This window comes from Xenopus tropicalis, chromosome 4, assembly GCF_000004195.4.
Source record: "Xenopus tropicalis strain Nigerian chromosome 4, UCB_Xtro_10.0, whole genome shotgun sequence".
Taxonomy (NCBI): domain Eukaryota; kingdom Metazoa; phylum Chordata; class Amphibia; order Anura; family Pipidae; genus Xenopus; species Xenopus tropicalis.
The window spans coordinates 77,373,538-77,398,789 of record NC_030680.2 but is presented as its reverse complement, the minus strand read 5'-3'; the positions used below and the strand labels follow the sequence as shown (position 1 = coordinate 77,398,789).

General features: G+C 41.2%; 1 protein-coding gene across 8 annotated transcripts in view; it reads right to left on the bottom strand.

The window, feature by feature from the left end:
- mcoln3 (mucolipin 3) overlaps window positions 1-25,252 on the bottom strand; it is a 44,646-nt gene that overhangs the window by 5,242 nt on the left and 14,152 nt on the right. For all 8 annotated transcript variants that reach the window (NM_001016804.2, XM_012961129.3, XM_031900101.1 and 5 more), the window contains exons 3-10: window positions 12,612-12,779; window positions 7,421-7,574; window positions 3,881-3,968; window positions 3,150-3,246; window positions 2,067-2,166; window positions 1,620-1,732; window positions 1,389-1,538; window positions 16-117 (exon numbers count right to left, since the gene is read on the bottom strand). In NM_001016804.2, the coding sequence (NP_001016804.1) occupies window positions 16-117; window positions 1,389-1,538; window positions 1,620-1,732; window positions 2,067-2,166; window positions 3,150-3,246; window positions 3,881-3,968; window positions 7,421-7,574; window positions 12,612-12,779 (972 nt within the window). The remainder of the gene's footprint in view (window positions 1-15; window positions 118-1,388; window positions 1,539-1,619; window positions 1,733-2,066; window positions 2,167-3,149; window positions 3,247-3,880; window positions 3,969-7,420; window positions 7,575-12,611; window positions 12,780-25,252) is intronic.

The following is a 25,252-nucleotide window of genomic DNA, read 5'->3' as shown; positions in this document are numbered from 1 at the left end:
TAAACAAAATCTTACATTGTATTTCTTAAAAAATCCCAAGTAGCGAATAACTCCAAGCCACACTAATAAGGTGGATGTTCCCAAGAGAATACTGCAGACATCATAACTGGTGAGGCTCTGAAAAAAAAAATAGAATATTGCCTAGCAGTCAGTGTTTCATGATTGTTTCCTGATGGTAAAGCAGTGTCTTCTAGACAAAAACCGACACTGTTCATTTCTTTGATTCATCTATGCTGCTGTAAATTAGTCTGAATACATGTATCAAATTAACCCATTTCACCAGATACAAGAGACATACCCAAGTTACAGGCTGGTAGCTAGACAACTTGCCTTGTGGTAAAAGACAACACTAGATGTGCAGCACAAACTACTCTGTTGGGTGACTACTATGAGAACAAGTATTAGTTATGGGCCCTGTTTGTTAGGTACTATATATACTCGAGTATAAGCAGAGTTTTTCAGTACCAAAAATGTGCTGAAAAAAGTCAGCCTCGGCTTATACTCGAGTCAGCTGAAATACACACAAAAGACTGACCTGCACATGCCCCTTGCCACCGATGGCAATTCCCATTCCCTCTCCCCCCAGCCGCACCAGGCTCACCAGGCTACCTAACAGTGCAATCTTCTGCACTTGGGTGGAAGTGATGTTGCGCGCCTGCTTGCCGGTGTCTCTCCTGGGTCCCCAGCCTGCGAATTCCATTCCTGCCAGCCCCTCCAGCCCTACTAATAGTGCGCTGTTCTGCACGTCTGGGAAGAAGTCAGGGGCCCCTGCAGTTTCAAGGTACTAGATTTTTGTGTACTTTCCAACAAAGAGCCATGTCTACAATCACCCTAAGCCCTAGAAAACTGCCATATTACTGCTATATGTGTAGCATTTCTCATGTTGTCATTAATATATATAACAAAGATTAGTTTCTTATCCATTACCTGCAGATAAGTAAAGTATACAGGGGACCTTTGTGTGTGTGTGGGCAGGTTTGAAGCTAAGACAATTAGACAGCTGAATTATTATTTACAAATTCATCATTTTTGCTTATTGTACTGTACTTTCTTGTTGTAAGGAAAGCCCATTTGATGTGTTTTTTTTTTTTCATTCAGCTTCTGTACTGTGAACTTTAGGCTCTCCATTTTGCTGCATTTCCCACCCTAGGCTTATACTCGAGTCAACATGTTTTTCCAGTTTTCTTAGGTAAAATCAGGTACCTCAGTTTATATTCGGATCGGCTTAAACTCAGTACTTTGCCATGCCAGTCATTACACCTGGTTCTATGTAGGATTAAACCATGGTACACAGGTGTTTGCCATTACCACATGTTGTGCAAATTAATTAAATGCGCTCCACTGGTGGATTGAATTCCTTCTCTGACACTAGCTTATTGTCACCTCACCTTTGCTTGGATCTCCATCTTCAAGATTGAGCCAATAATTGACAAAACATCACTGATGATTATCATAATGTACCAGCCATTGACAAATTCCATGCGATCAGCTGAGGACACAGTCCTTGCAAAACGATGCTGGAAAAAGTTTACATATTCCTTCAAAAGAAAAACAGCATTAAATGCATGATTATGCATAGTAACCATAAAATTCAAAAACTGTGACATTTATAAACGTACTTTTTGTAGGTGAATTCCTTTAACCACGGAGCGAATGCAGAGTGTTATGGAAGATAAGCAGACCAAAATAACAGCAGCATCAAAAATCATCATGTAATGAGTATTTTTTTGAACTATTGGAAAAGAAATATAAGCAATTATTTACCAATGTATTGCTAACAAGTTACAAATGTATTACAGGCATATATTCAACAAATGGAAACTAGAAGTACATGTCAAGATGCAGCATTCCTTGGAAAAAAGCAATACAGAAGAGAACACACACACAAAATAATAGCGTAGAGGTATATAGCACAGACTCTTTTTAAGATCACTGCATAACACAATGGCTATGAACGTATGGCTTTTCCAGGTACTGTTGAAATGCAGCTCTCAGACAGATTTTAGATATTCAGGTTACAAAAATCTCAAAAATAAAATTCTTCACAGGAAAAAATGTATACTTACTAGATCCAGACACATGCCAGTCTTTGCATTCCTGGATTCCAACATCATTATCTAAGCTGATTTTTATCCTTCCACTGTGTGCCTTATTATCAAATGTTATCTAATACAAATAGAAAAAACAGCTCCATCAAAAAGCTATAAGCTGAAAGTCAAGTACTAATTTACCTTAATCATATGCATATAAAATAACCAATAGCTCTCATCTCCTATACTACCTTTTCAGTCATGGGTGCAGATAGAAAGTCAAATGGTCAGCAGAAACTGAGAATTAGGCAACAATTGTGTGTATTTTGTGTGTTAGAAAGCTCAGACATATCACTGACTGGAAAGGTGGCAATTCGCAGGCAGATTTAAGCTGGCCATGTTTCAGACCCTCTAAAGAGCCTTCCCAACTGGTATCTGGCTAAAACTAGTCCAGATGTCGATTGGGCAGGCTTGCACAAAAAACAACAGTAACAATGGCAGACTAAAGCTACATGTGAAAATGCTTAGGAACAGAAGTCTCAAACTTCTTAAAACTGAATCACAATAAAAATATAATTATATTTATTCTACTAGGTTTTCCAATGCATTAAAAAAAAAAGATAATTTAACAGGAACATGTTTGCACACTGGCCCTCACACAATGTTTCAACCAAGTTTAAATCCTAAAGAATTCCCTTGTAGACTTAAAATAATCCACCCATATTCACTGGTTCCACAAACTGTGTGGGTTCTTAAAGGAAAAGTAACACTAAAAATGTTTCGATTGATTGATCCTAGCCTGACTCCTTCCTATACAGAATGAAGGCTCGGATCAATCAATCGATCGTCGCATAGCGGATGCTTCCCCTGCATTGCCATATCGCCTTTTTTCAAATGACTGGAAGCCAAGTTTTAACAGGTATTTTCTAATAAAGCATTCAAAATAATAAATTGTTTGCAGGATAGGGCAATTATTGGGGCAGGGTAGAAAAGTTTTTTTTACTTGAAAATTTTTAGTGTTACTTTTCCTTTAAACCAAAGATTTTAAGGACAAGACCCCTTTCTTCTGGTTGTAGTGAGATATGTTTTTCTTTATTAGAACATAATAAATGTACTTACTATAACCATGAAGTCATAGCAGTCTGGAAGTTCATGATGACGAATGGTTTGAAGATTAATTGCTTTAAGCTTAAACATAATTTCAACTGAAACAAGTCTAAAAAGATAATTTGCATGTTTTAGTTTAAAGAGGAATAAAACAAACTTTAATATAAGCATTTACACAGAGGAAAGAAAGAGTCACAAAGGGGAAGGGCTAGAGGAAAAATAGTAAAGGCCCTTGTATAGAAAGAGTTTTGGGGGAGTGGTTTAAATGTAAAGGCAAACTGGGTAATGGAAAGAGCAGATGATAGGTAAGCGGGGGGAACAAGCAAAGTCAAAAGTTATGTGCACAGCAGACAATAGACTACACTGTTGGGCAAAGAAAAAGAAAAATTCAAGCAAAAGGGGAAGAATGGCAGAGGTGAGGTCCAGAGACAAAAAGGTCAAAAGAAATGTATACAGCAAAAGGGAAGATAGACATGAGATGTAGTGATACAAGTAAAGTTGGATCACATCAACAAGTTGGGGAATCAATAGCTACACAGTAAAAAGGTAGTATTGGATACAGACACATTGACAGAGTCAACTATACCCGTCCTTCCCCAGAACCCAAAGTTCTGTGGAGAACAGGAAAAAATCTAGGCAAATACAATTATGGCAGCATGTGTCACATGGGACTTGCAAGACCAACTTTAAAAGTACACTCAAATAGCAAGCGGGCAACTAGTTGTGGCATTTACATGGCTTACCTATAGAAGTCTAGTGTCATATTAGACCAGTAGTATTCTGCAGGTGTGTCATTAGAACACAGAGTTGATGGATCAATATGGAAACATTCTAAAACAGAAATCAGATCAGTAATAGTGCTATTGACAGATCAATAAAATTCATGAAATGTACATAAGAAATTACACTGGCTTGTTTATTAACGTACTACAGCATTTGATTTTTTTGGTTACATTCTTTCATTGCCTTGCACTATGGTCTCTTGTATCTATGAATCTGTATGTGGCAGGAAGAACTACCAGGGGCATTCTGCTGGCTGTTATGTGCAATGGAAATTTTCTGCATCTAATGGAACCAAAACTACAAAATGAAGTGTAGGGACCCATAGGGTTAAGCTCCCTATGGCTTTACTTCGCTACCTCTTCACATCTGTACTGTTATTGGGCAGAGCCCTCTATACTCAGGTTACAGTTGAAACACTATCCCTAATAGGTTTAGTCAGGTTGTACACTCCTCCTGCAGACTGATATAGTGTCTGGCAGGAGGGAGTGTCTTCCTCTTTTAGCTGCATGCTGTGTCCTAGGCAGAGCTCCAACTGAGCCTGGACCGGACATAGGCCCAGAAGCCATTTTGTACCCTAGGGGACTTCATACCCTAGTGAACGAGAACAAGCCAGCACAGTCAGTTCTAAGTAATAGCACCCTCTAGGAGTGGTGAGTACAGTTAGCTTATTTAGCAAGGGCAGTCATTAGCCCCATCAAAGGAGTTGTTAAGGGTTTAGCCTACCCTGGCTCTGTTTGCCTTTCTGAAGGGACCGGTTAAGACGCAGGATTTAGGTAGGTACTGTGCCCCTGAACCATAGTCGGCTGGAAGCATTCTCTACAGTAAGGGTATTCATCTCAGGTTCTCGGCTAATACTCTGCATCTCTCCATAAGTGGGTAATGCTGTTCCTACAGATCACAAATGCTGTTTACCAATGTGATAACAACTATATCTGCTGCTTGTGAGTATATACAACCCTGCATAACATCTGTGTCTTGGACCAATAAATCTGTATTATAGTTTACCGTAAAGAATCCTCTGGCGTCCATTTATATCTATTGCACCACACTACTCTATCTAGTTGTAGTCCAACAACACCCTCAGCTCCTTATAAATCTCCCACTTAGCGGAGGCCCACTCCTAAGTATTAAGGTCGCATGTAACACATGCTCTACAACAGACTACTAGCCTGGGTTTGCCATATCTAAGCCAAACAAGTGTTACAGAAGCAAAAGGAATGGAAAAGAAAAAGCATTTAACCTTAAAAGAGAACTAAACAATGAGGTATGCATGAAATGTTGCACCTTATGTTCTGGGCTCCTCTACCAGCCCAACAGCAGTGAAGGTCTGTGCCTTTGTATTTGCCCCAGTAGCTCCCTGTCTTCTTTTATGCCAATTTACAGCACACACTCTAAGCTGCTGTCAGTTACCTAAGCCTAGGGATGGATTCACAATATACTGTATATATACAATATACATGTCACAATAGAAGGCTGATTAGTAATTAATTAACATTAGACTGCAGCTCACAAAACCAGTGCAATTAATTATAATCAGCCCTGTAGGATCAGCTTCTACAGAAGATTAACTTAATTTTCTGCAATCAGCAACAACCCCTAATGCTCCCCATCAGAATCCTAGATGGGGAGCCTCAGTGACAACATTGTAGGCCTAGACCAAGATGCTACACCTTTAGTTTGGTGCAGTTAGTTTGGTTTGCAAAATAAACATTTCTATACATATTTTTTTTAGGGATGCTACAGTTTGCAGTTAACATCTGACAAAGTGCAGGCTGGATATCCATGGAATATATATTGAAACATCATTACAATATATTATTTGCAATTTTAACTATATCTGCCACTAAATAGAGTTCCTCTGATAAACCCAGGAAGGTTTAATGCATCGCCAAACAGTTAGTTCCATTATCATTACTGATTGCACAAGAAACAGTACAGCAAGCTAAGTGGTTAAGTTGCATGAAAAAAGCTATGTATTTAGTAAAATTAAAAACAAAAACCATTCATACAAATAATACACAATATTTGCTCTAGAATGATTTGAGAGCAAGTTACAAAACAGATAACTGATTAAAAAGGTGTTTTGCTAAATATATACAATTCCTGAATTTAAGATTAAACTACTACATTTTCCATTTTTTGAGAACTTTTATTTTCCAGTATGCAAAATAGTATCCATACATACAAGTAATATTAAATGTATGAAAACATACACTAAACTGAGCCGACAGTGAGCTTACAGTCCCTTAGTGAGCCCTATAACATCTAAAAGTGGAAAATATTACATAAAACAAAATATATTTTTAGGGTTTTCTGGCTGGTTAAAAATACAGTACCAGTATTTACTTTAGCCTACAAATGCGTACTGTATATACTCGAGTATAAGCCGAGTTTTTCAGCACTAATAATGTGCTCAAAAAGGCACCCTCGGCTTATACTAGAGTATATACGGTAGTTACGTTCACCCGGCCGTGCGCTCGCTCGCACCCCTCCCGTGGAAGTATGTTTGTGCGCTCGCAACACCGGAGGAAGCAAAGCCACCCCATCACATCCGTCTCTCTCTATTTCGATGATCCACTACCTTGCTAGCCATCAGTTGCAATCGCATCCGTCGCACACAAACTCAGCCCCTGTCAGGTACTTACGTCAGGTAAGGGCGGGGCGGTGCGCCAGTGTGAATGCGCGTCATTTTGGCTCGTTCCCCTGCAGCGGCGGATACTAACAGCAAGCGCAAAGGGGGAGCTACAATATTAAAAGGGGGACCACAGGCGACCAAAGTATATCGACTTAGTAACCTATTAGTAGAAGTTCTAGCCACAGATTTGCCGCTGGATTCTTAGCAGCCATCTCCCAGTGAGCCTGCATTGCCTCCCTTCCTTCCCTCTACTGCATGGATGTAAGTTATTCACCTACTGTATTCACTCTTGCAATGAGCTACTGGGGCAGGCTTTCCTAAAGCTATGGCCAATATGTACTGCAACTCCCAGTGTTCCCCGGCGACCATTTAAGGCGAGATCTGTAGTTTACCAACTACACCAGAGTTAAAAGAAAAAGAAATGGATGCCTAGACTTATACTCGAGTCAATAAGTTTTTCCAGTTTTCTTAGGTAAAATTAGGTACCTCGGCTTATATTCGGATTGGCTTATACTCGAGTATATACGGTAACTTTGCTCTGCTAGTATTACAAAAACTTGAGCCAGTCACAAAAATTACACAAAATATAACACTGCTCAACCTTATAAATTGTTTTTATAAAAACAACAGAACCTCCATTTAGGTAAATTCTTTATATTTTTTATATTCCTTAGAATCCCTTGTACAATTAAAAAAATTGAACCTTGCTTTTTTCTATTTATTAACCTAACTTCTCTTCTAACTATAATTCATAATGTAGCAATACAAAGCTTATACAGATATACAGTAAAACAGGGCTTACAAAAAAATTAATTCATGGTTTATGAAAAAGTATGTAAAAAAAAAAAGTATGATAGTATGTTACCAGTATCTATTTGTGGGTCAATTTCAAATGTTTCATTTCCAGGAAAGATACTCCCTTGTTTATAGTAATGTTGACATAATGACATTCCAGTTTGACCTTTACCATTACTTTCATATGCATGATTTCCAACAGATATGTTTTGTAGCTCTAGGTACTATGGAAAGAGGAAAAAAAAAAACAATTATTTTACTGATATTGCTCCGAATCTGGAGTCTAAGGTGGGGATGAGATCTATTCAGATAGGAAGCAGACGAGAGAGTGGAATTGGTGACACTGGTGAACATGAGTTTGGCAGCAAAAGTAAGTTTAAAGCCGCCCATACACTAAACCTCGCTTCACACAATATTCGGTGCATGTATGTCGGCTCGAAGAGGCAACTGATATCGCAGAAGGCTGCGGATATCTGTCGATTCGTCGATCGGCCAGTTAAAAAATTTTGATTGGGTGCCATTGAAGGCACCCCAGCAAAATCTTTGTTCAGGGTTAAATCGCCAGGTGGAGTTAGGATTTATATTGTTTCTACCTCCATATCTGACGATTCAGCCCTGAACATCAGTGGAGGGTGGGAACGATCTTTCGTGCAACCAATGGTCACACAAAGATTGGAATTGCTACGTGTATGGCCACCTTAAGAAGTGCAGTTATGATACTATATATGCTTGTCCACAATACTGTATCATTGTGCCACATACAAGATGTTGGAAAACCATTTTGCTGCAGTATCTACATAAAACTCCCAAGATTTTATGCTAAGAGGAACTTTACCCCTACACAACTGCTCATCTGCCACCCATATAAGTAAACCAATCTTAATACAGGTATGGGACCATTAGCCGGAAACCTGATATCCAGAAAGCCTGTCTCCCATAGACTCCATTTTAATCAAATAATTCAGATGTTTAAAATTGATTTCCTTTTTCTCTGTAAAAATAAAACAGTATATAATAATCCTTACTGGATGCAAAATAATCCTATTGAGTTTAATTAATGTTTTATTGATTTTTTAACAGACTTAAAGGAACAGTAACAACAAAAAATTAAAGTGTATAAAAGTAATTACTATATAATGTAATGCTGCCCTGTACTGGTACAACTGGTGTATTTTCCTTAGAAAGACTACTATAGTTTATATAAATAAAGCTTCTGTGTAGCCACGGGGGCAGCCATTTACAGGAGAAAAGGCACAGGTTACTTAGAAGATAACATATAAAACCCCATTATATTCTACAAAGCTTATCTGTTATCTGCTATGTGCCTGTGCCTTTTCTCCTTTTTCCCAGCTTCAATGGCTGCCCCCGTGTTGACATAGCAGCTCATTTATATAAACTATAGTAGCGTTTCTGTTGCAAACTTACCGGTTTTACCAGTGCAGGGCAACTGTACATTATAAGGGGATTTGTTATACTCACCGATAAAGCCTTTTCTCGGAGTCCCGTTACGGCAGCACAGGCACCAATGGGTTAATGGGCTCTTCCCTTTAGGAGGCAGGATAGCAACAAAAGAAAAAAGGGTCCTGTATCCCCTGCTCCTCCTCCCTCATCCCCGCGTTAACCCCGCCTCCAACAGTTCCGGCTAGCACAGCTGATTAGTAGAGACAGAAGGGTGGGACTCCCTGTGCTGCCGTAACGGGACTCCGAGAAAAGGCTTTATCGGTGAGTATAACAAATCCCCTTTTCTCGGTCGTCCCTAGGCAGCACAGGCACCAATGGGTTTGTCCCAAAGCGGAGAGAGTGGGTGGGAAGTGTAGAGAGGAGTAAGGTAAGAGGATAAAGAGGACTTAGATAACTTTGATAACTGAGGAAGGACAGTAGGTGCTCTAACATGGCAACTGGGATAGGATGGCAGTTACATTACTGCTGACTGCAGAACTTTGCGGCCAAACGTGGCTTCCGCAGAAGAAAAAACGTTGAACTTGTAAAATTTCGTAAAAGTGTGTATCGATGACCACGTGGCTGCTTTGCATATCTGCTCGGCAGATGCTGTGTTGGTCATTGCCCATGAGGTGCTGAGGGCCCTGGTGGTGTGTGCCGATGTCTTGAAGGGGATTGGCATACCCCTGTCACTGTAGATTGAGGTAATTAGAGCTTTTATCCATCGAGTGATGGATGCCTTAGATGCCTTGGCACCCTTGTGTTGGGGGCCATACAAGATGAAGAGGGAGTCTGATTTCCGGATATCCCTTGTTCTGTGAATGTAAAACTTCAGAGCTCTCACCACATCCAAGTTGTGGAGCAGTCGTTCCTGCGGGGATGACGGCTTGGGGCAAAGTGATGGGAGAACGATCTCCTGGTTAAGATGGAAAGCCGAGGTGACTTTAGGTAGGAATGTGGGGAGAGTCCGGAGTACCACTTTGTCCTGATGAAAAATGCAGTATGGCGGTTTGTGGGACAGGGCCCCCAATTCGGAAACTCTTCGAGCTGAAGAGATTGCAATCAAGAAAACTACTTTCCAGGTGAGGAGTTTCAAACCAATTGTGGCTAGAGGTTCGAATGGAGGGCTCTGCAAGGCTCGGAGGACTAGGTTCATGTCCCAAGGGGGGAGTGGATCTCTGTATGGTGGCTTTATGCGTGTTGCAGCCTGAAGGAATGTCCTGACATCGGGGTGCGTCGCCAGTTGGTGCTGGAAAAGTAGCGAGAGGGCGGATACCTGTACCTTCAGGGAGTTTACGCCTAGACCCTTGTCCAGGCCGGTCTGAAGGAAATCCAGTAAGGAGGGAATGTGACATTCTGATGAATTGCGCTGGGTGGATGAGCATTTGGAGAGAAATATCTTCCAAATCCGGTGGTAGGAAGATACCGTTATGGGTTTGCGGGCTTTCATGAGTGTGGAAGTTACCTCTGTGGAGAAGCCCTTCCGAGACCAGATGGCGGTCTCAAGAGCCATGCCGTGAGTGCTAAGTTCTCCAGCCCAGGGTGGTGGAATTCGCCCTGGTGCAGAAAGTCCGGCCTCAGGGGGAGCCTCCATGGTGGCGCTATTGCTAACGCTTGGAGGTCGGAGAACCAAGCCCTTCGAGGCCAGAATGGAGTGAGGACTATGGCCGTTGTCTGAAACTGCAGTAGTCTGCGGAGTACCGGGTGTATCATGGGTATAGGTGGAAATATGTATATTAGGTTGAAGTTCCACGGAGTGGTCATTGCGTCGATCGCCAGTGCTTGTGGGTCCCGGTATCTGGTGCAATAATGGGGGACCTGGTGATTGAAACGGGAGGCCATCAGGTCCACCTGTGGTGTCCCCCAGCGCTGAGTGAGTTGTCGGAACACGGCTTTGTGCAGTGACCATTCCCCGTGGTCTATAAAGTTTCGGCTGAGGTAATCTGCCTCCCAGTTGAGGTGACCTGGGATGTATACTGCCCTTAGCTGGCAGTGGTTGGTCTCTGCCCACCGAAGCAGGCAGGTAGACTTCTTTCCATGAGTTGCGACTTTTTGTGCCCCCTTGGTGGTTTATGTATGCCACCGTGGTGGCATTGTCTGACTGGATTTTGATTGGACGTCCTTTTAGGAGTTGCGTCCAATGGGTAACGGATAGGTATACCGCTCGAAGTTCCAGTAAGTTGATGTGCCGTTTTCCTTCCTGTGGAGACCATTTTCCCTGTATGGTTCTGTGGCCGAATACGCCGCCCCAGCCAAGTAAGCTGGCATCTGTCGTGATTACCGCCCAGTCGGTGAAAGAGCAAGTCCTTCCCACCAGAAGGTTGTCTGGTTGGAGCCACCACTGTAGCGAGAGTCTTGTAGCTTGTGATAAGGATATTGGACTTTTTAGGTCGTGTTGTCGCCTGGACCATTGTCTGAGGAATTCTAGTTGTAGTTGGCGCATGTGGAATTGAGCGAATGGAACAACCTCTATGGCAGCGGTCATCAGGCCCAGGAGGCGCATGCACGTTCTCGCGGTGATGGTCGGGGAGCCTTTGGCTTGTCGCGCGACCCCCGATAGGGTTCTCTGTTTTTCTGGGGTGAGAAAAACTTTGTGTAGGGTGGCCTCGAAACGGACGCCCAGGAAGTGAAGGGAGCAGAGCTCCCAGGCTTCCTGCCTCCAGGAAGCAGGATAGCAAAAAACTGTTGGAGGCGGGGTTAACGCGGGGATGAGGGAGGAGGAGCAGGGGATACAGGACCCTTTTTTCTTTTGTTGCTATCCTGCCTCCTAAAGGGAAGAGCGCATTAACCCATTGGTGCCTGTGCTGCCTAGGGACGACCGAGAAATTTAATTTACTTTAAAACACTTTAATTTTTTGGTGTTACTGTTCCTTTAAGGTATAAAGATCCCAATTATGGAAAGAACTCTTATCTGGAATACCCATTCTGGATAACGGGTCCTATACCTGTAGTTCTTTTTGCATCTTGCTCAGCAGGAGAAGCACAATATTATTTGGAGAGCTATATAGGGTAAAAAGCATGGCTTGTGACCAGTTTGAAAGCATTCAGAAATTAGAAGGGGACTATAAAGAAACCACAGTTTGGCAAAAACTAATTAGTCAAGATGTGCAGGTAAGTATATTTCCACTCTTGCATTCTAACTAGACTAACTGGAGTTGTCTGTGCCCAAGTACCACCAGTTATAATCTTTAAGTTATAAAAGATGCAAGTGGCAGACTACACATGTCTACAGGTCATTGCAGAATTCTTCAGAAAAGAAACCTGTGTCTGTTTATCTGCATAAAATGAGTTAACTGCTTCAACATATGCGTACTTAAGGTATATAGCATTACAAGAGTGACCTACAGATAAACCACTGTACCAATAATTACCCTGTACATAGCTTCTCAATAGATTAAGGTGTACCAAATTCATTTTAAATACACTGTGTCAATGTATAGGACAATCTATACACTCGGCATACACATTTGCAAATTTCTACAATATATGGTAAATTACAAATAAATATATAAATATGATACATTACAGATAACTATATACAGTAATAACTATATACAGTAGGCCAGGGATGTGATAAGCTGACCTGGCTATGATTTTATCACTAAGGGTAGTTGGCAGTTACTAAGGGGTAATGTTTCAATATACCGAGGTATCTATAATACCATTTATGACTAACTTAATTTAAAGGTGGTGCAAAAAACTGCTCTTAACTATTTTTTCAGTGCCGAGACAGCATTTCCCTGTGTCATGCTCCATCTGTATTTTACTTTGGGGAAGCAAATGCAGTTCTAAGCACCGGTAATTAGATTTTATTTTCTTACCCTTTTAATTGTAAAGTTTATATGAGCATGAACATCTTCTTGACTGTAGATAGCATATGTGTCATCATGTCCATCCTTATATCCTTTCAAAAACAGATGCTTAAAAGCTACAGTGTTCTCCTCTTTAAAGGTGACTACCATTTCATTACTGAGTCCAAATAAAACTAACTGAAAAGAAAAAAATGAACACTGTATTATACAGTAAAGTATGCATGTCAAAACATTTTAGTGTAATAATTCTAGAAATACACAGCACAATATAGTATGTACATTTTCTAAAGTATAGAATTTATCTTTGTATTCACTAATTTCCTCACAGGGATTAACTTTAAAACCACCTGAGTATCTAAAATACTTTTTATAACTATTTATAAGGGCATTTAGTTTCCAATTCAGTTTTTTTCCATTTTTTTTACCTTTTTCTCCAAAGGACAAAAAAAGTTTGACGAAGCAACAAAAACGACTAAGTGTGTCATACAACTAAGGGGCACATTTACAAAAGCACGAACGCTCGGAGCGTTCATTCGAATGCTCCGAGCGTATTTTCACTGAATTTTTCGGGCGTCCGCACGACTTTTTCTGTACGCAGTCCGACCTTTTCGTACACTTGCGCAAAAAAATCGGAAAGGTTTTACCGCTGTTTACAATGGTTTGGTACGAAAATTTAGTGACTTTCAGATCGCCAATACGATATTATCGTGACTAATACGATTTTTTCGTAAGCATTTTCGGGATATTTGCGATCTTCAGAAATTTTCGTTTCCGATCCGAATTTTTCCCATTTGGGATTCGAATTCGTGGATTAGCTTTGACTTCTGACTTGCCAGACATGCTCAGTTGCTCTAAGCTCAGATTACTAAACATCCCCTCCAGTCTAACAACCAGTAAAGAGATGGCATTGCTGGTTCCCATAGAAACTCAGCTCTAGCTGTCTGCTTCAGTTTTTTTCTCCTGAGCTCAGCTTTACCATTACAGTGCTCAAACAAAGCAGAATTTTTATCAGAGACAGTTCTGCCTGTGTGAGCCTGTATTCTTGATGAAACGTATGCTGAATAAGGGTCTGTGTGTGTGTGCTGCTTGCAGATTTAAATGTATCTGATTATGTATCGAAGGAAAAATGGCCACCAGGTGAAAGCTGCTATTTGCTTTAGGAAATTGTGATGGTGCTGGCAAGTGGAGGGGATATATGCAGTACAAATGATGCCATTTGGGTGGGGGAGAAGTGCCCAACTGATATACATTGTAGGCAAATGTAGGCTTTACATGTCCTTTAAAGGCATCAACAGAATCTGCCATTACAACATCACTCGGAATGGCATTCCCCAACCTCACTGCCCTCACCGTGAGCAACCACTTACGCTGCTTCAAATGAAAGTTCCTTTCCTCCAAATCTGTGGCCTCTGGTGCACTAATCCTTTTTTATGGGAAAAAAAGAACATCACCTATATAACCTATCTATAACCCCTCTATGGTGCTTGTAAAGAGTAATCATGTCCCCTCGCAAGCACCTGTTTTCCAGAGAAAACAACCCCAACCTTGATAATCTTCCATCCCCTTTACCAGTTTAGTTGCATGTCTCTGCACTCTCTCCAGCTCATTAATATTCTTCTTAAAGGAGAAGGAAAGGTGAAAACTAAGTAAGCTTTATCAGAAAGGTCTATGTAAATACAGCCATAAGCACTCACAGAAAAGTTGCATTGAGTCCTCTATCAAAAGAAACATACAATTTCTTGTTTCCTTTTTTGTAAACATGTTATGAGAGTATCTGACTTCCTCTCTCAGACAAGTCCTTCATTCCCTGGGCCAGAATCTGTGCCGCTCTATCCTCTCCTGCTCCCCCCTCCCATAAGAATTCATAAAACACACTCCCCCCACCTTTAGTAATGTGTGATCTAAGCCCAAAACTGCACCGCATACTCAAGGTGAGGCCTTACCAGAGACCTATAAAAGAGTCGTTTCATCCCTTGAGTCAATGCCCTTTTTTTTTTATACAAGACAGCACTTTATTTGCTTTATTAGCCACAGAATGACACTGCCTGGAATCAACTTGTTGTTCCAAGATTCTTCTCAGTTAAGGATACTTCACCAAACTACCATTTAGTGTGTAACTCAAATTAAAATTATTTCTACCAAAGTGCTTAGCTTTGAACTTTTCAACACTGAATCTCATTTTCCATTTTGCTGCCCATTTTTCCAATTTTGTCAAATCGCTCTTCAAAGTGGCAGCATTCTGCATCAAATTTATTGCTTTGCACACTTTAGAATCATCACCATAAATGGAAACAGTACTTTGAATCATGGGCATATTCCTAATAAGGCACATGAGTGCCAGTGCCTCAGCTTCCGCCGTTGGAAATCCAGCGATGGAGCTGGGTGGTGTGGGTGGTTGGGGGCTGTTTGGAAGTTACAGCACGTGCCTGTCACTTCTGTTATGTCGCTGTGTGTGACGTCATGCTCATGCTTCCCGTGAAGCCCTGCGCACCCCTTATGTGCGCTTGAGCTCACACGCATGAAGTAGGGGCGTGTTTATGTACAGTGCCTAGGGCAGCACCGGACCTAAATACCTTCCTTCTTTAAATGCCCACCACCAGATCATTAATAAACAAGTTAAAAAGTAAAGGATCAAGGACAAACCCTTGCGGTACTCCACTAACAACACTGGTCCAATTAGAAAATGTTCCATTTACCACCACTCTTTAAATGAAGAGGTTTTACAGTCGCAGAGCTAAGCTTATTTAATACCCTAGGATAAATACCATTCAGGCCTGGACCTTTGCTCAAGTCTCTTTTGAGTAAAAAGCATCAGTAGTTATATTGCTAGAATTGCGTCTATAAAAAGTAGGGATGCACTGAATCCACTATTTTGGGATTCAGCCGAACCATGAATCCTTCGTGAAATATTACCCGACCAAATTTGAGCCCTACTTTGCATATGCAAATTAAGACACGGAAAGGTTAAAGAGAACCACACAAGTGACAAAAAGTCAAACGATTTAAAAGATTTGGTTCAGCCAGAGGCATGGATTCAGCCGAATCCTGCTGAAAATGGCAGAATCTTGGATGAATCCTGAATTGGTGCATCCCTAATTAAGAGGAAAGCCTTGATTAGCTGGGTCCTCACTTGTGTAGACAGAGCAAAAATAGTTTAGAATTTCTGTTTTTTTCCCTGTTCTCATCAATCAGCTGACCCCCCCTGTGATAATAAGGGTCCCTGACTTGGCCACCCCATTACTCCAGTCAGTCAATGTCTGCATAATTAAAGTCCCCCATAATAACTACTTGACCTGGTTGCGACTCCATTTGCTATAGTAGCTGGGCCTCTTTCTCCTCACTTATACTGGATTTTTTTGTAGAATACACCAATGACAATTTTCTTTCTAACCTTTAGACCTGATAAAATCTCTACCCAAAGGGATTCCACACCCTCCCTGTTGGGGTCTCTGGTAAATTCTTTAGCACATGGCTTTAAATCTGACATAATCCCTCTGTCCCTCCTAGAAAGGGTGTAAAGATTAAAATTCACAGCCCAGTCACATTTTTCATTCTATCAGGTCTCAGTGATACCAATTATATAATAATTTTCAGTACATGCAATAAACTCCAGCTCTCCTAATTTACCTGACAAGCTATAAACTTTACTCGTCAGGCTTTGTACACAGGGTTTGTTTTAACTGAACATAATAAAGATGTCTAATTTCAACTCTTTTTGATTATTGCAGACTCAATTGCATTGTTTCCCTCTTTTGGTCACTAGAGGGCTGAGTCGGCATGCCTAAAAAACTTCCTTTATAGTTTTTTTTACTTTATATGCTTTTTGGCTATTTTGGAGGACCTTTCCTTAATCTTAGAGCCTAGATCACTGAACTCCCTTCTTTAAGGTCCTCCGCCTACCATTAATTTTGCCATTAGTACCAATATGTACAAATACAGTTGGGTCATGCCCAGCCCCACCCAATAATTTGTCAACCCGATCAACCCCATGCCGAACCCTGGCACCAGGAAGACAGCAAACTGTTCTATTGTATCGATCCGGACAACAGATTACCCTATTCACTTTCCTAATAATTGAATCCCCTATAACCACAATCTGTTTAGGCCTAGCTCTGCTCTCCTTCCCACAGCTACTAGAGAAACTGGTCTCCTGAGAGATCAACACCATCTAGAACTGCCAGTTCAGAGTTCACGCTCCCATCTTCTTTATAGAATCTGGTAAATCTGTTGGGATGCACAAACCCCGGAGCAGCCTCAGCAGATAACTGAGTTAAGTACAAACGACAAAGAAAGGCACTTTAACCTTTTTAGTGCCATAGGACGTAGATTCTACGTCCTAGGCACTAAAGGACCAAAGTGCCATAGAACGTAGAATCTACGTCCTATGGCACTTTCGGGTTTACAAGCGCTGCGCTCGCTTTTAAAGCAGCGCAGCGCTTGTAAAGCCTGCACAACCCCCTAGGCAACGAGCAAGTAAGGTCATACTCACGGATCCGGTCGCCCAGCCGCACCGATCCGGTCCCTTAGCCAATGACAGCAGTGGACACGCATTGATGACGTGTCCACTGCTGTCCCTTTAAATGTCGCCGCCCCCGCGTCGCCTCTTCACTCCTGCTGTGCACGTGTGACTGCTGGAGCCCCCCTGCTGCCTTCCTGCTGCCTTCCTGCTGGATTGGTCGCCCTGATTGCCTGCCTGCATTGTGTGAGCTGAACTACAACTCTCTAACCACTGTTTATTTTGCTTATTTTATCTCAACTGTCTAAAAATTTTTTTTTTTTTTTTTTTCCATTTCTTCTTCTATCTTTGTCATTATTACACTTTTACACACATACACACTTATTTACAACTTTCCAAAGCACACACAGACACTTACACACACACTTACACTTAGAAAAAAAAAAAAAAAAAAAAAAAAAAAAACTTTCTTTCTTTTCTTTTCTTTCTTTCTTTGCTTCCTTTGGCAGTCTTTTTTTTTACTAAAACTTTATTTCTGATCTTGCTCTATAATTATCTGATTTATTTGGTTGCATTTTAGTGTTTTTTTTGGCATTTTCATAATTGATTTCTGTTTTTATTGCACTGTAACTTTTGTATTGCTATTGGGTGCTGAATTTGCAGTGACGTTGGTGGATCCAGGGCTCTGGCCACCGATTTCATTGCAATTATTGTTCTTCTGTTGGTTTAGGTGGTTTTATTCGGTTTTACTGATTTTATGGTGTTTTATCCTTGCATTGTTCTTTATTGTGTGTTTAGTGCCCCAAAAAAGGTTGCTTTTGCAGTGACATTGGTGGATCCAGGGCTCTGACCACCGATTTCATTGCAATTATTGTTCTTCTGTTGGTTTAGGTGGTTTTATTCGGTTTTACTGATTTTATGGTGTTTTATCTTTGCATTGTTCTTTATTGTGTGTTTAGTGCCCCAAAAAAGGTTGCTTTTGCAGTGACATTGGTGGATCCAGGGCTCTGACCACCGATTTCATTGCAATTATTGTTCTTCTGTTGGTTTAGGTGGTTTTATTCGGTTTTACTGATTTTATGGTGTTTTATCTTTGCATTGTTCTTTATTGTGTGTTTAGTGCCCCAAAAAAGGTTGCTTTTGCAGTGACATTGGTGGATCCAGGGCTCTGACCACCGATTTCATTGCAATTATTGTTCTTCTGTTGGTTTAGGTGGTTTTATTCGGTTTTACTGATTTTATGGTGTTTTATCTTTGCATTGTTCTTTATTGTGTGTTTAGTGCCCCAAAAAAGGTTGCTTTTGCAGTGACATTAGTGGATCCAGGGCTCTGACCACTGATTTCATTGCAATTATTGTTCTTTGATTGCTTTTAGTGGTTTTATTCCATTTGATTTCAGTTGTTCTAGAAAGGTCCAGAGGTGCTAAGTTCAGATTGTTCTGGTAGTTTCTATTGCCAAAGGTTAACTCCTGGTCATCTCTTGCTGGCTTGAGTTTATCAAAAGGTTACAGTGAGTTTTTTTTTTCTAGCTTCTCCTATTACAAGTGTTCTCCTATTACATTATTACATCATTACAAGTGTTGTCTTGCTTTTTTTTTTTTTTTTTTTTGCTTGCTTGTTTTGACTTTGCCTGCTGATTGCTAGATTTGTAGTTGTCTGTATATTTCTGGCACAATGGCCAAACGGTTTTACAGCACAGAGGAAGCTGCTAGGTATTGCATGGACTCCAGCTCAGAAGAATTTAGCGATTCTGGGTCTGAGTATGTTCCATCTGACCACTCTACTGAGGAATCAGAGATAGACGATAGTGACACGGTTAGCGCAGAGTTTAGTAGTGGTGGCACGCTTACTGCTGAAGAGGCAGAGGCTAGTGGTAGTGCCCAAGATGTACCCATGGATGTAGAAGAGGGTGAGGGTAGCACTGATGCAGCAGTTGGAGAGCCTGCGTGGGGGCCTCCCTGTAATTATGTCCCTGAAATTCCCCCTTTCACTGCAGTCCCTGGCCTCAGTGTGGACACCACTAATTTTGAAATTATAGATTTTTTTAATCTCTATATTACAGAGGCCATCCTACAGGACATGGTCCGTTACACAAATTTGTATGCTGAGCAGTATCTTGCCAGCAACCCTTTACCGGGTTTTTCAAGAGCCCAGGCATGGTATCCCACAAATATAAACGAAATAAAAAGATTCCTGGCTCTTACATTGGCAATGGGACTCGTAGAACGTAATTCTTTAGCTTCCTACTGGGATACCAATACAGTCCTTTCCATCCCTCTTTTTTCAGCCGTTATGGCAAGAAACCGTTATCAAATTTTATTGCGGTTTCTTCACTTTAACGACAACACAACGGCTGTTGCCCCTAATGAGCCCGGTTATGACAGGCTTTATAAATTGAGGCCCCTTATAGATAGCCTGTCTCAGCGCTTCGCAGAGGTTTACACCCCCTCCCAAAATGTCTGTGTAGATGAGTCCCTTTTGCTCTTCAAAGGGCGCCTAAAATTTCGCCAATATATCCCTAGTAAGCGTTCTCGCTATGGGATTAAATTTTACAAACTCTGTGAAAGCAGCACGGGCTACACTAGTTATTTCATGCTGTATGAGGGAAAGGACACTAATTTGGACCCCCCCGGTTGTCCCACTGACTTGACTACCAGTGGTAAAATTGTTTGGGAGCTCATAACTCCACTGCTGGGCCGAGGTTACCACTTATACGTGGATAACTTTTACACAGGCATCCCTTTATTTAGAGCCCTAAATTCTTTGGACACCCCAGCCTGCGGCACAGTCCACCGTAACCGCAAAGGACTGCCCAGGGAATTGCTGGATAAGAAACTGAAGCGTGGAGAAGTACATGCTCTAAGAAGCAATGAGCTCTTGGCCATAAAATATTCAGACACCAAAGTTGTTCTTATGCTTACTACTATCCACGATGAGACCATGATTGTCCAACACAGAAGTGGCGGTAGGCCCTCAAAAACAAAGCCCCTGTGTAGTAAAGAATATAGTAAGCATATGGGTGGTGTTGATAAATCCGACCAAATACAACATTATTATAATGCCACCCGAAAAACCAGGGCCTGGTACAAAAAAGCAGCAATTTATATGATCCAAATGGCCCTTTATAATTCTTATGTCGTTTACAAGGCGGCAGTACCAGGCCCCAGATTGTCTTATTATAATTATTTGCTGCAGTTGCTCCCTGCCTTGTTGTTTGGTGATGTAGAGGAGGTTCCTGACATGCCAGGTAATGACAATGTTGCCCGAATGGTGGGTAAGCATTTTATAGCACAAATTCCACCAACACCTAATAAAAGATATGCCCAGAGAAAATGTAAGGTTTGCCGTTCCAAGGGTGTTAGGCGAGATGTCCGGTATTATTGTCCCAAGTGTCCTAGCAAGCCTGCTTTGTGTTTCCACCCATGTTTTGAAGTGTACCATACTGTGGTACACTATGAGAGGACTTGAATTTTGTGTTTTTATAGGTAGGTTATGGTTCTCTGGGTTTGTTGGTGGAATAAGGATTTAGCATATCAGAATAGTGGACTTGGCATGTTCTAGGTTTTTATGCACAAGGTTGCAGGCCTCCAAACTTAGCTGTGCTGGCAAAGTGACGCTGTTTTTTATTTATTGAGTTTATCTATTCTGGCAGGTCCGTACTTTACTTATAACTAGGTTATAGATATATGTGATGAAAAGTTTGGTAAGGTGTGTCATATTATTGGCAAAAGTTTTTTTTTTTTTAGTAAAGTAGGGTTTTATGGTATGTGATTTTGTTTTTTGCACAGGTTGTCAGAAAAACAGTGTGTGCTTGTAGCTTGTGGTTGTTTAGACTTGTTCTTGGGCATTCAGATTTTTGTGTTTGAGCTATGGTTATTCAGGCTAGTTGCAGTGTTTCTTTGGTTATGGGGTAGGACTTGTATTGTGCTGTTGGTATAGCGAACTGAGGTGCTGGGTGACTGACAGGGCGCATGATAAAACTTGTGGTGTGTGATGAATCAATGAGATGTTTTTATCTCTAAAGCTGATGCCACAAGTCCTTTTACTGGCACCTCAAAAGCATGCCTGTCAGCGCAGTTATCTGTGCATAGTTTTGTATTATATACTTTGTATTTCTGGGCAGCATTTAACTACTGTAAGTGTAGGCCTTAAGTTTTTTGCAAAGGTTCTTGAGCACAGGATGACAGATACATTACGGTTTTTTGTGCTTGTAGTACAAATTGAATATCTACTGTATGTTCTGGTTAGGTTACACAAGTTGCAGTGGCTCTCTAAATATAAAAACTTTGCGTAATACTGGTGTGCCACTGGTGACTGCTGCACGGCACGTAATGGTGCACATAATTTTATCTCTGATGCTAATGCCCCAAGCTTTATTGTTGGCACCTTTAGTGCAACTTCTAAGGACACTTGCATCATTTATGGGCCAAATTACTATTGATTTTTTTGGCAAATATCCTTCTAAATGTGGTGCAGATTTTGTCATTTCTAAAGTAGTGTAGGAAGAAGCAAAAAACTGGTATCATAACACCACAGGAAAGATGGAACTCAAATCAAAGATGCTCCGCTAAACTGAAATAGGTGAGTAAAGTACAATTTAGGGGTTTATTTGGGGGGGGGGGTTAAAGTTAAAAAACTGCAAGGGGTGCATAGAGTGCAGCCCCAATATTATGCATTTTCAGGTTTGGCGGCCATGTACTTATGTGCAACCAGACATATGGGGTGTAATTTTATTCAGGGTAACTTGCTAATTGATACTGAGCAAGTTTTTTGATAGTTGCCATTGAGATTTTGGGGAGAAATCTAACTTTATATTTTTTTTCAGACTAAAGTCCAGCTTGTATAGGGAACTGCATCCACAATTTTGCCTGTAGAAAACCAAGAATGGTGTTTCTAAATAGCTGAAGTTGTCTATTTCAATGTATAGTTTATATGGGTTTTTTCACAGGTAAGGGGCAATTTTGTCTGAAAAACTTTGAGATGTGCACATAAATTGCAGCCCCATTATTATGCATTGCCCCTGTTTTGGGGCATTTGGTGGCTGCATCTTTATGTGCACCCATACATATGGCATATCGTTTTATTCAGGGGAACTTGCAGATTGATGTTTAGTAAGTTTTTGGTAGTTGCCATGGAGATTTTGGGGAGAAATCTAGGTTTGTATCTGGTTTTTCCTTGATTTCTGACCAAAGCGCTGACTTCTGCAAGGGACCACGGCCACAATTTTCCATGTAGAAAGAGGAGAGTGGTGTCTCTGAATAGCTGAAGTTGTCTATTTTTAATCAATGTATAGTTTATATGGGTTTTTTCACAGGTAAGGGGCAATTTTGTCTGAAAAACTTTGAGATGTGCACATAAATTGCAGCCCCATTGTAATGCATTGCCCCTGTTTTGGGGCATTTGGTGGCCACGTCTTTATGTGCACCCATACATATGGGGTATCGTTTTATTCAGGGGAACTTGCAGATTGATGTTTAGTAAGTTTTTGGTAGTTGCCATGGAGATTTTGGGGAGAAATCTAGGTTTGTATCTGTTTTTTTCTTGATTTCTGACCAAAGCGCTGACTTCTGCAAGGGACTGCGGCCACAATTTTCCATGTAGAAAGAGGAGAGTGGTGTTTCTGAATAGCTGAAGGTGTGCACTTTTCAGAAATATATAGTTTGTGGGGGTTATTTTACAGGTAGGGGGGGTTAACACTGAAAAACTGCAGGAAGTGCACATAGAGTGCAGCCCCCAAAATTTCAACTGAAATTGCCCTTATGCATTGCCCCTGTTTTGGGGCATTTGGTGGCCACGTCTTTATGTGCACCCATACATATGGGGTATCGTTTTATTCAGGGGAACTTGCAGATTGATGTTTAGTAAGTTTTTGGTAGTTGCCATGGAGATTTTGGGGAGAAATCTAGGTTTGTATCTGTTTTTTTCTTGATTTCTGACCAAAGCGCTGACTTCTGCAAGGGACTGTGGCCACAATTTTCCATGTAGAAAGAGGAGAGTGGTGTTTCTGAATAGCTGAAGGTGTGCACTTTTCAGAAATATATAGTTTGTGGGGGTTATTTTACAGGTAGGGGGGGTTAACACTGAAAAACTGCAGGAAGTGCACATAGAGCGCAGCCCCCAAAATTTCAACTGAAATTGCCCTTATGCATTGCCCCTGTTTTGGGGCATTTGGTGGCCACGTCTTTATGTGCACCCATACATATGGGGTATCGTTTTATTCAGGGGAACTTGCAGATTGATGTTTAGTAAGTTTTTAGTAGTTGCCATGGAGATTTTGGGGAGAAATCTAGGTTTGTATCTGTTTTTTTCTTGATTTCTGACCAAAGTGCTGACTTCTGCAAGGGACTGCGGCCACAATTTTCCATGTAGAAAGAGGAGAGTGGCGTCTCTGAATAGCTGAAGGTGTGCACTTTTCAGAAATATATAGTTTGTGGGGGTTATTTTACAGGTAGGGGGGGTTAACACTGAAAAACTGCAGGAAGTGCACATAGAGCGCAGCCCCCAAAATTTCAACTGAAATTGCCCTTATGCATTGCCCCTGTTTTGGGGCATTTGGTGGCCACGTCTTTATGTGCACCCATACATATGGGGTATCGTTTTATTCAGGGGAACTTGCAGATTGATGTTTAGTAAGTTTTTAGTAGTTGCCATGGAGATTTTGGGGAGAAATCTAGGTTTGTATCTGTTTTTTTCTTGATTTCTGACCAAAGTGCTGACTTCTGCAAGGGACTGCGGCCACAATTTTCCATGTAGAAAGAGGAGAGTGGTGTCTCTGAATAGCTGAAGGTGTGCACTTTTCAGAAATATATAGTTTGTGGGGGTTATTTTACAGGTAGGGGGGGTTAACACTGAAAAACTGCAGGAAGTGCACATAGAGCGCAGCCCCCAAAATTTCAACTGAAATTGCCCTTATGCATTGCCCCTGTTTTGGGGCATTTGGTGGCCACGTCTTTATGTGCACCCATACATATGGGGTATCGTTTTATTCAGGGGAACTTGCAGATTGATGTTTAGTAAGTTTTTAGTAGTTGCCATGGAGATTTTGGGGAGAAATCTAGGTTTGTATCTGTTTTTTTCTTGATTTCTGACCAAAGCGCTGACTTCTGCAAGGGACTGCGGCCACAATTTTCCATGTAGAAAGAGGAGAGTGGTGTTTCTGAATAGCTGAAGGTGTGCACTTTTCAGAAATATATAGTTTGTGGGGGTTATTTTACAGGTAGGGGGGGTTAACACTGAAAAACTGCAGGAAGTGCACATAGAGTGCAGCCCCCAAAATTTCAACTGAAATTGCCCTTATGCATTGCCCCTGTTTTGGGGCATTTGGTGGCCACGTCTTTATGTGCACCCATACATATGGGGTATCGTTTTATTCAGGGGAACTTGCAGATTGATGTTTAGTAAGTTTTTAGTAGTTGCCATGGAGATTTTGGGGAGAAATCTAGGTTTGTATCTGTTTTTTTCTTGATTTCTGACCAAAGCGCTGACTTCTGCAAGGGACTGCGGCCACAATTTTCCATGTAGAAAGAGGAGAGTGGTGTTTCTGAATAGCTGAAGGTGTGCACTTTTCAGAAATATATAGTTTGTGGGGGTTATTTTACAGGTAGGGGGGGTTAACACTGAAAAACTGCAGGAAGTGCACATAGAGTGCAGCCCCCAAAATTTCAACTGAAATTGCCCTTATGCATTGCCCCTGTTTTGGGGCATTTGGTGGCCACGTCTTTATGTGCTCCCATACATATGGGGTATCGTTTTATTCAGGGGAACTTGCAGATTGATGTTTAGTAAGTTTTTAGTAGTTGCCATGGAGATTTTGGGGAGAAATCTAGGTTTGTATCTGTTTTTTTCTTGATTTCTGACCAAAGCGCTGACTTCTGCAAGGGACTGCGGCCACAATTTTCCATGTAGAAAGAGGAGAGTGGTGTCTCTGAATAGCTGAAGGTGTGCACTTTTCAGAAATATATAGTTTGTGGGGGTTATTTTACAGGTAGGGGGGGTTAACACTGAAAAACTGCAGGAAGTGCACATAGAGCGCAGCCCCCAAAATTTCAACTGAAATTGCCCTTATGCATTGCCCCTGTTTTGGGGCATTTGGTGGCCACGTCTTTATGTGCACCCATACATATGGGGTATCGTTTTATTCAGGGGAACTTGCAGATTGATGTTTAGTAAGTTTTTGGTAGTTGCCATGGAGATT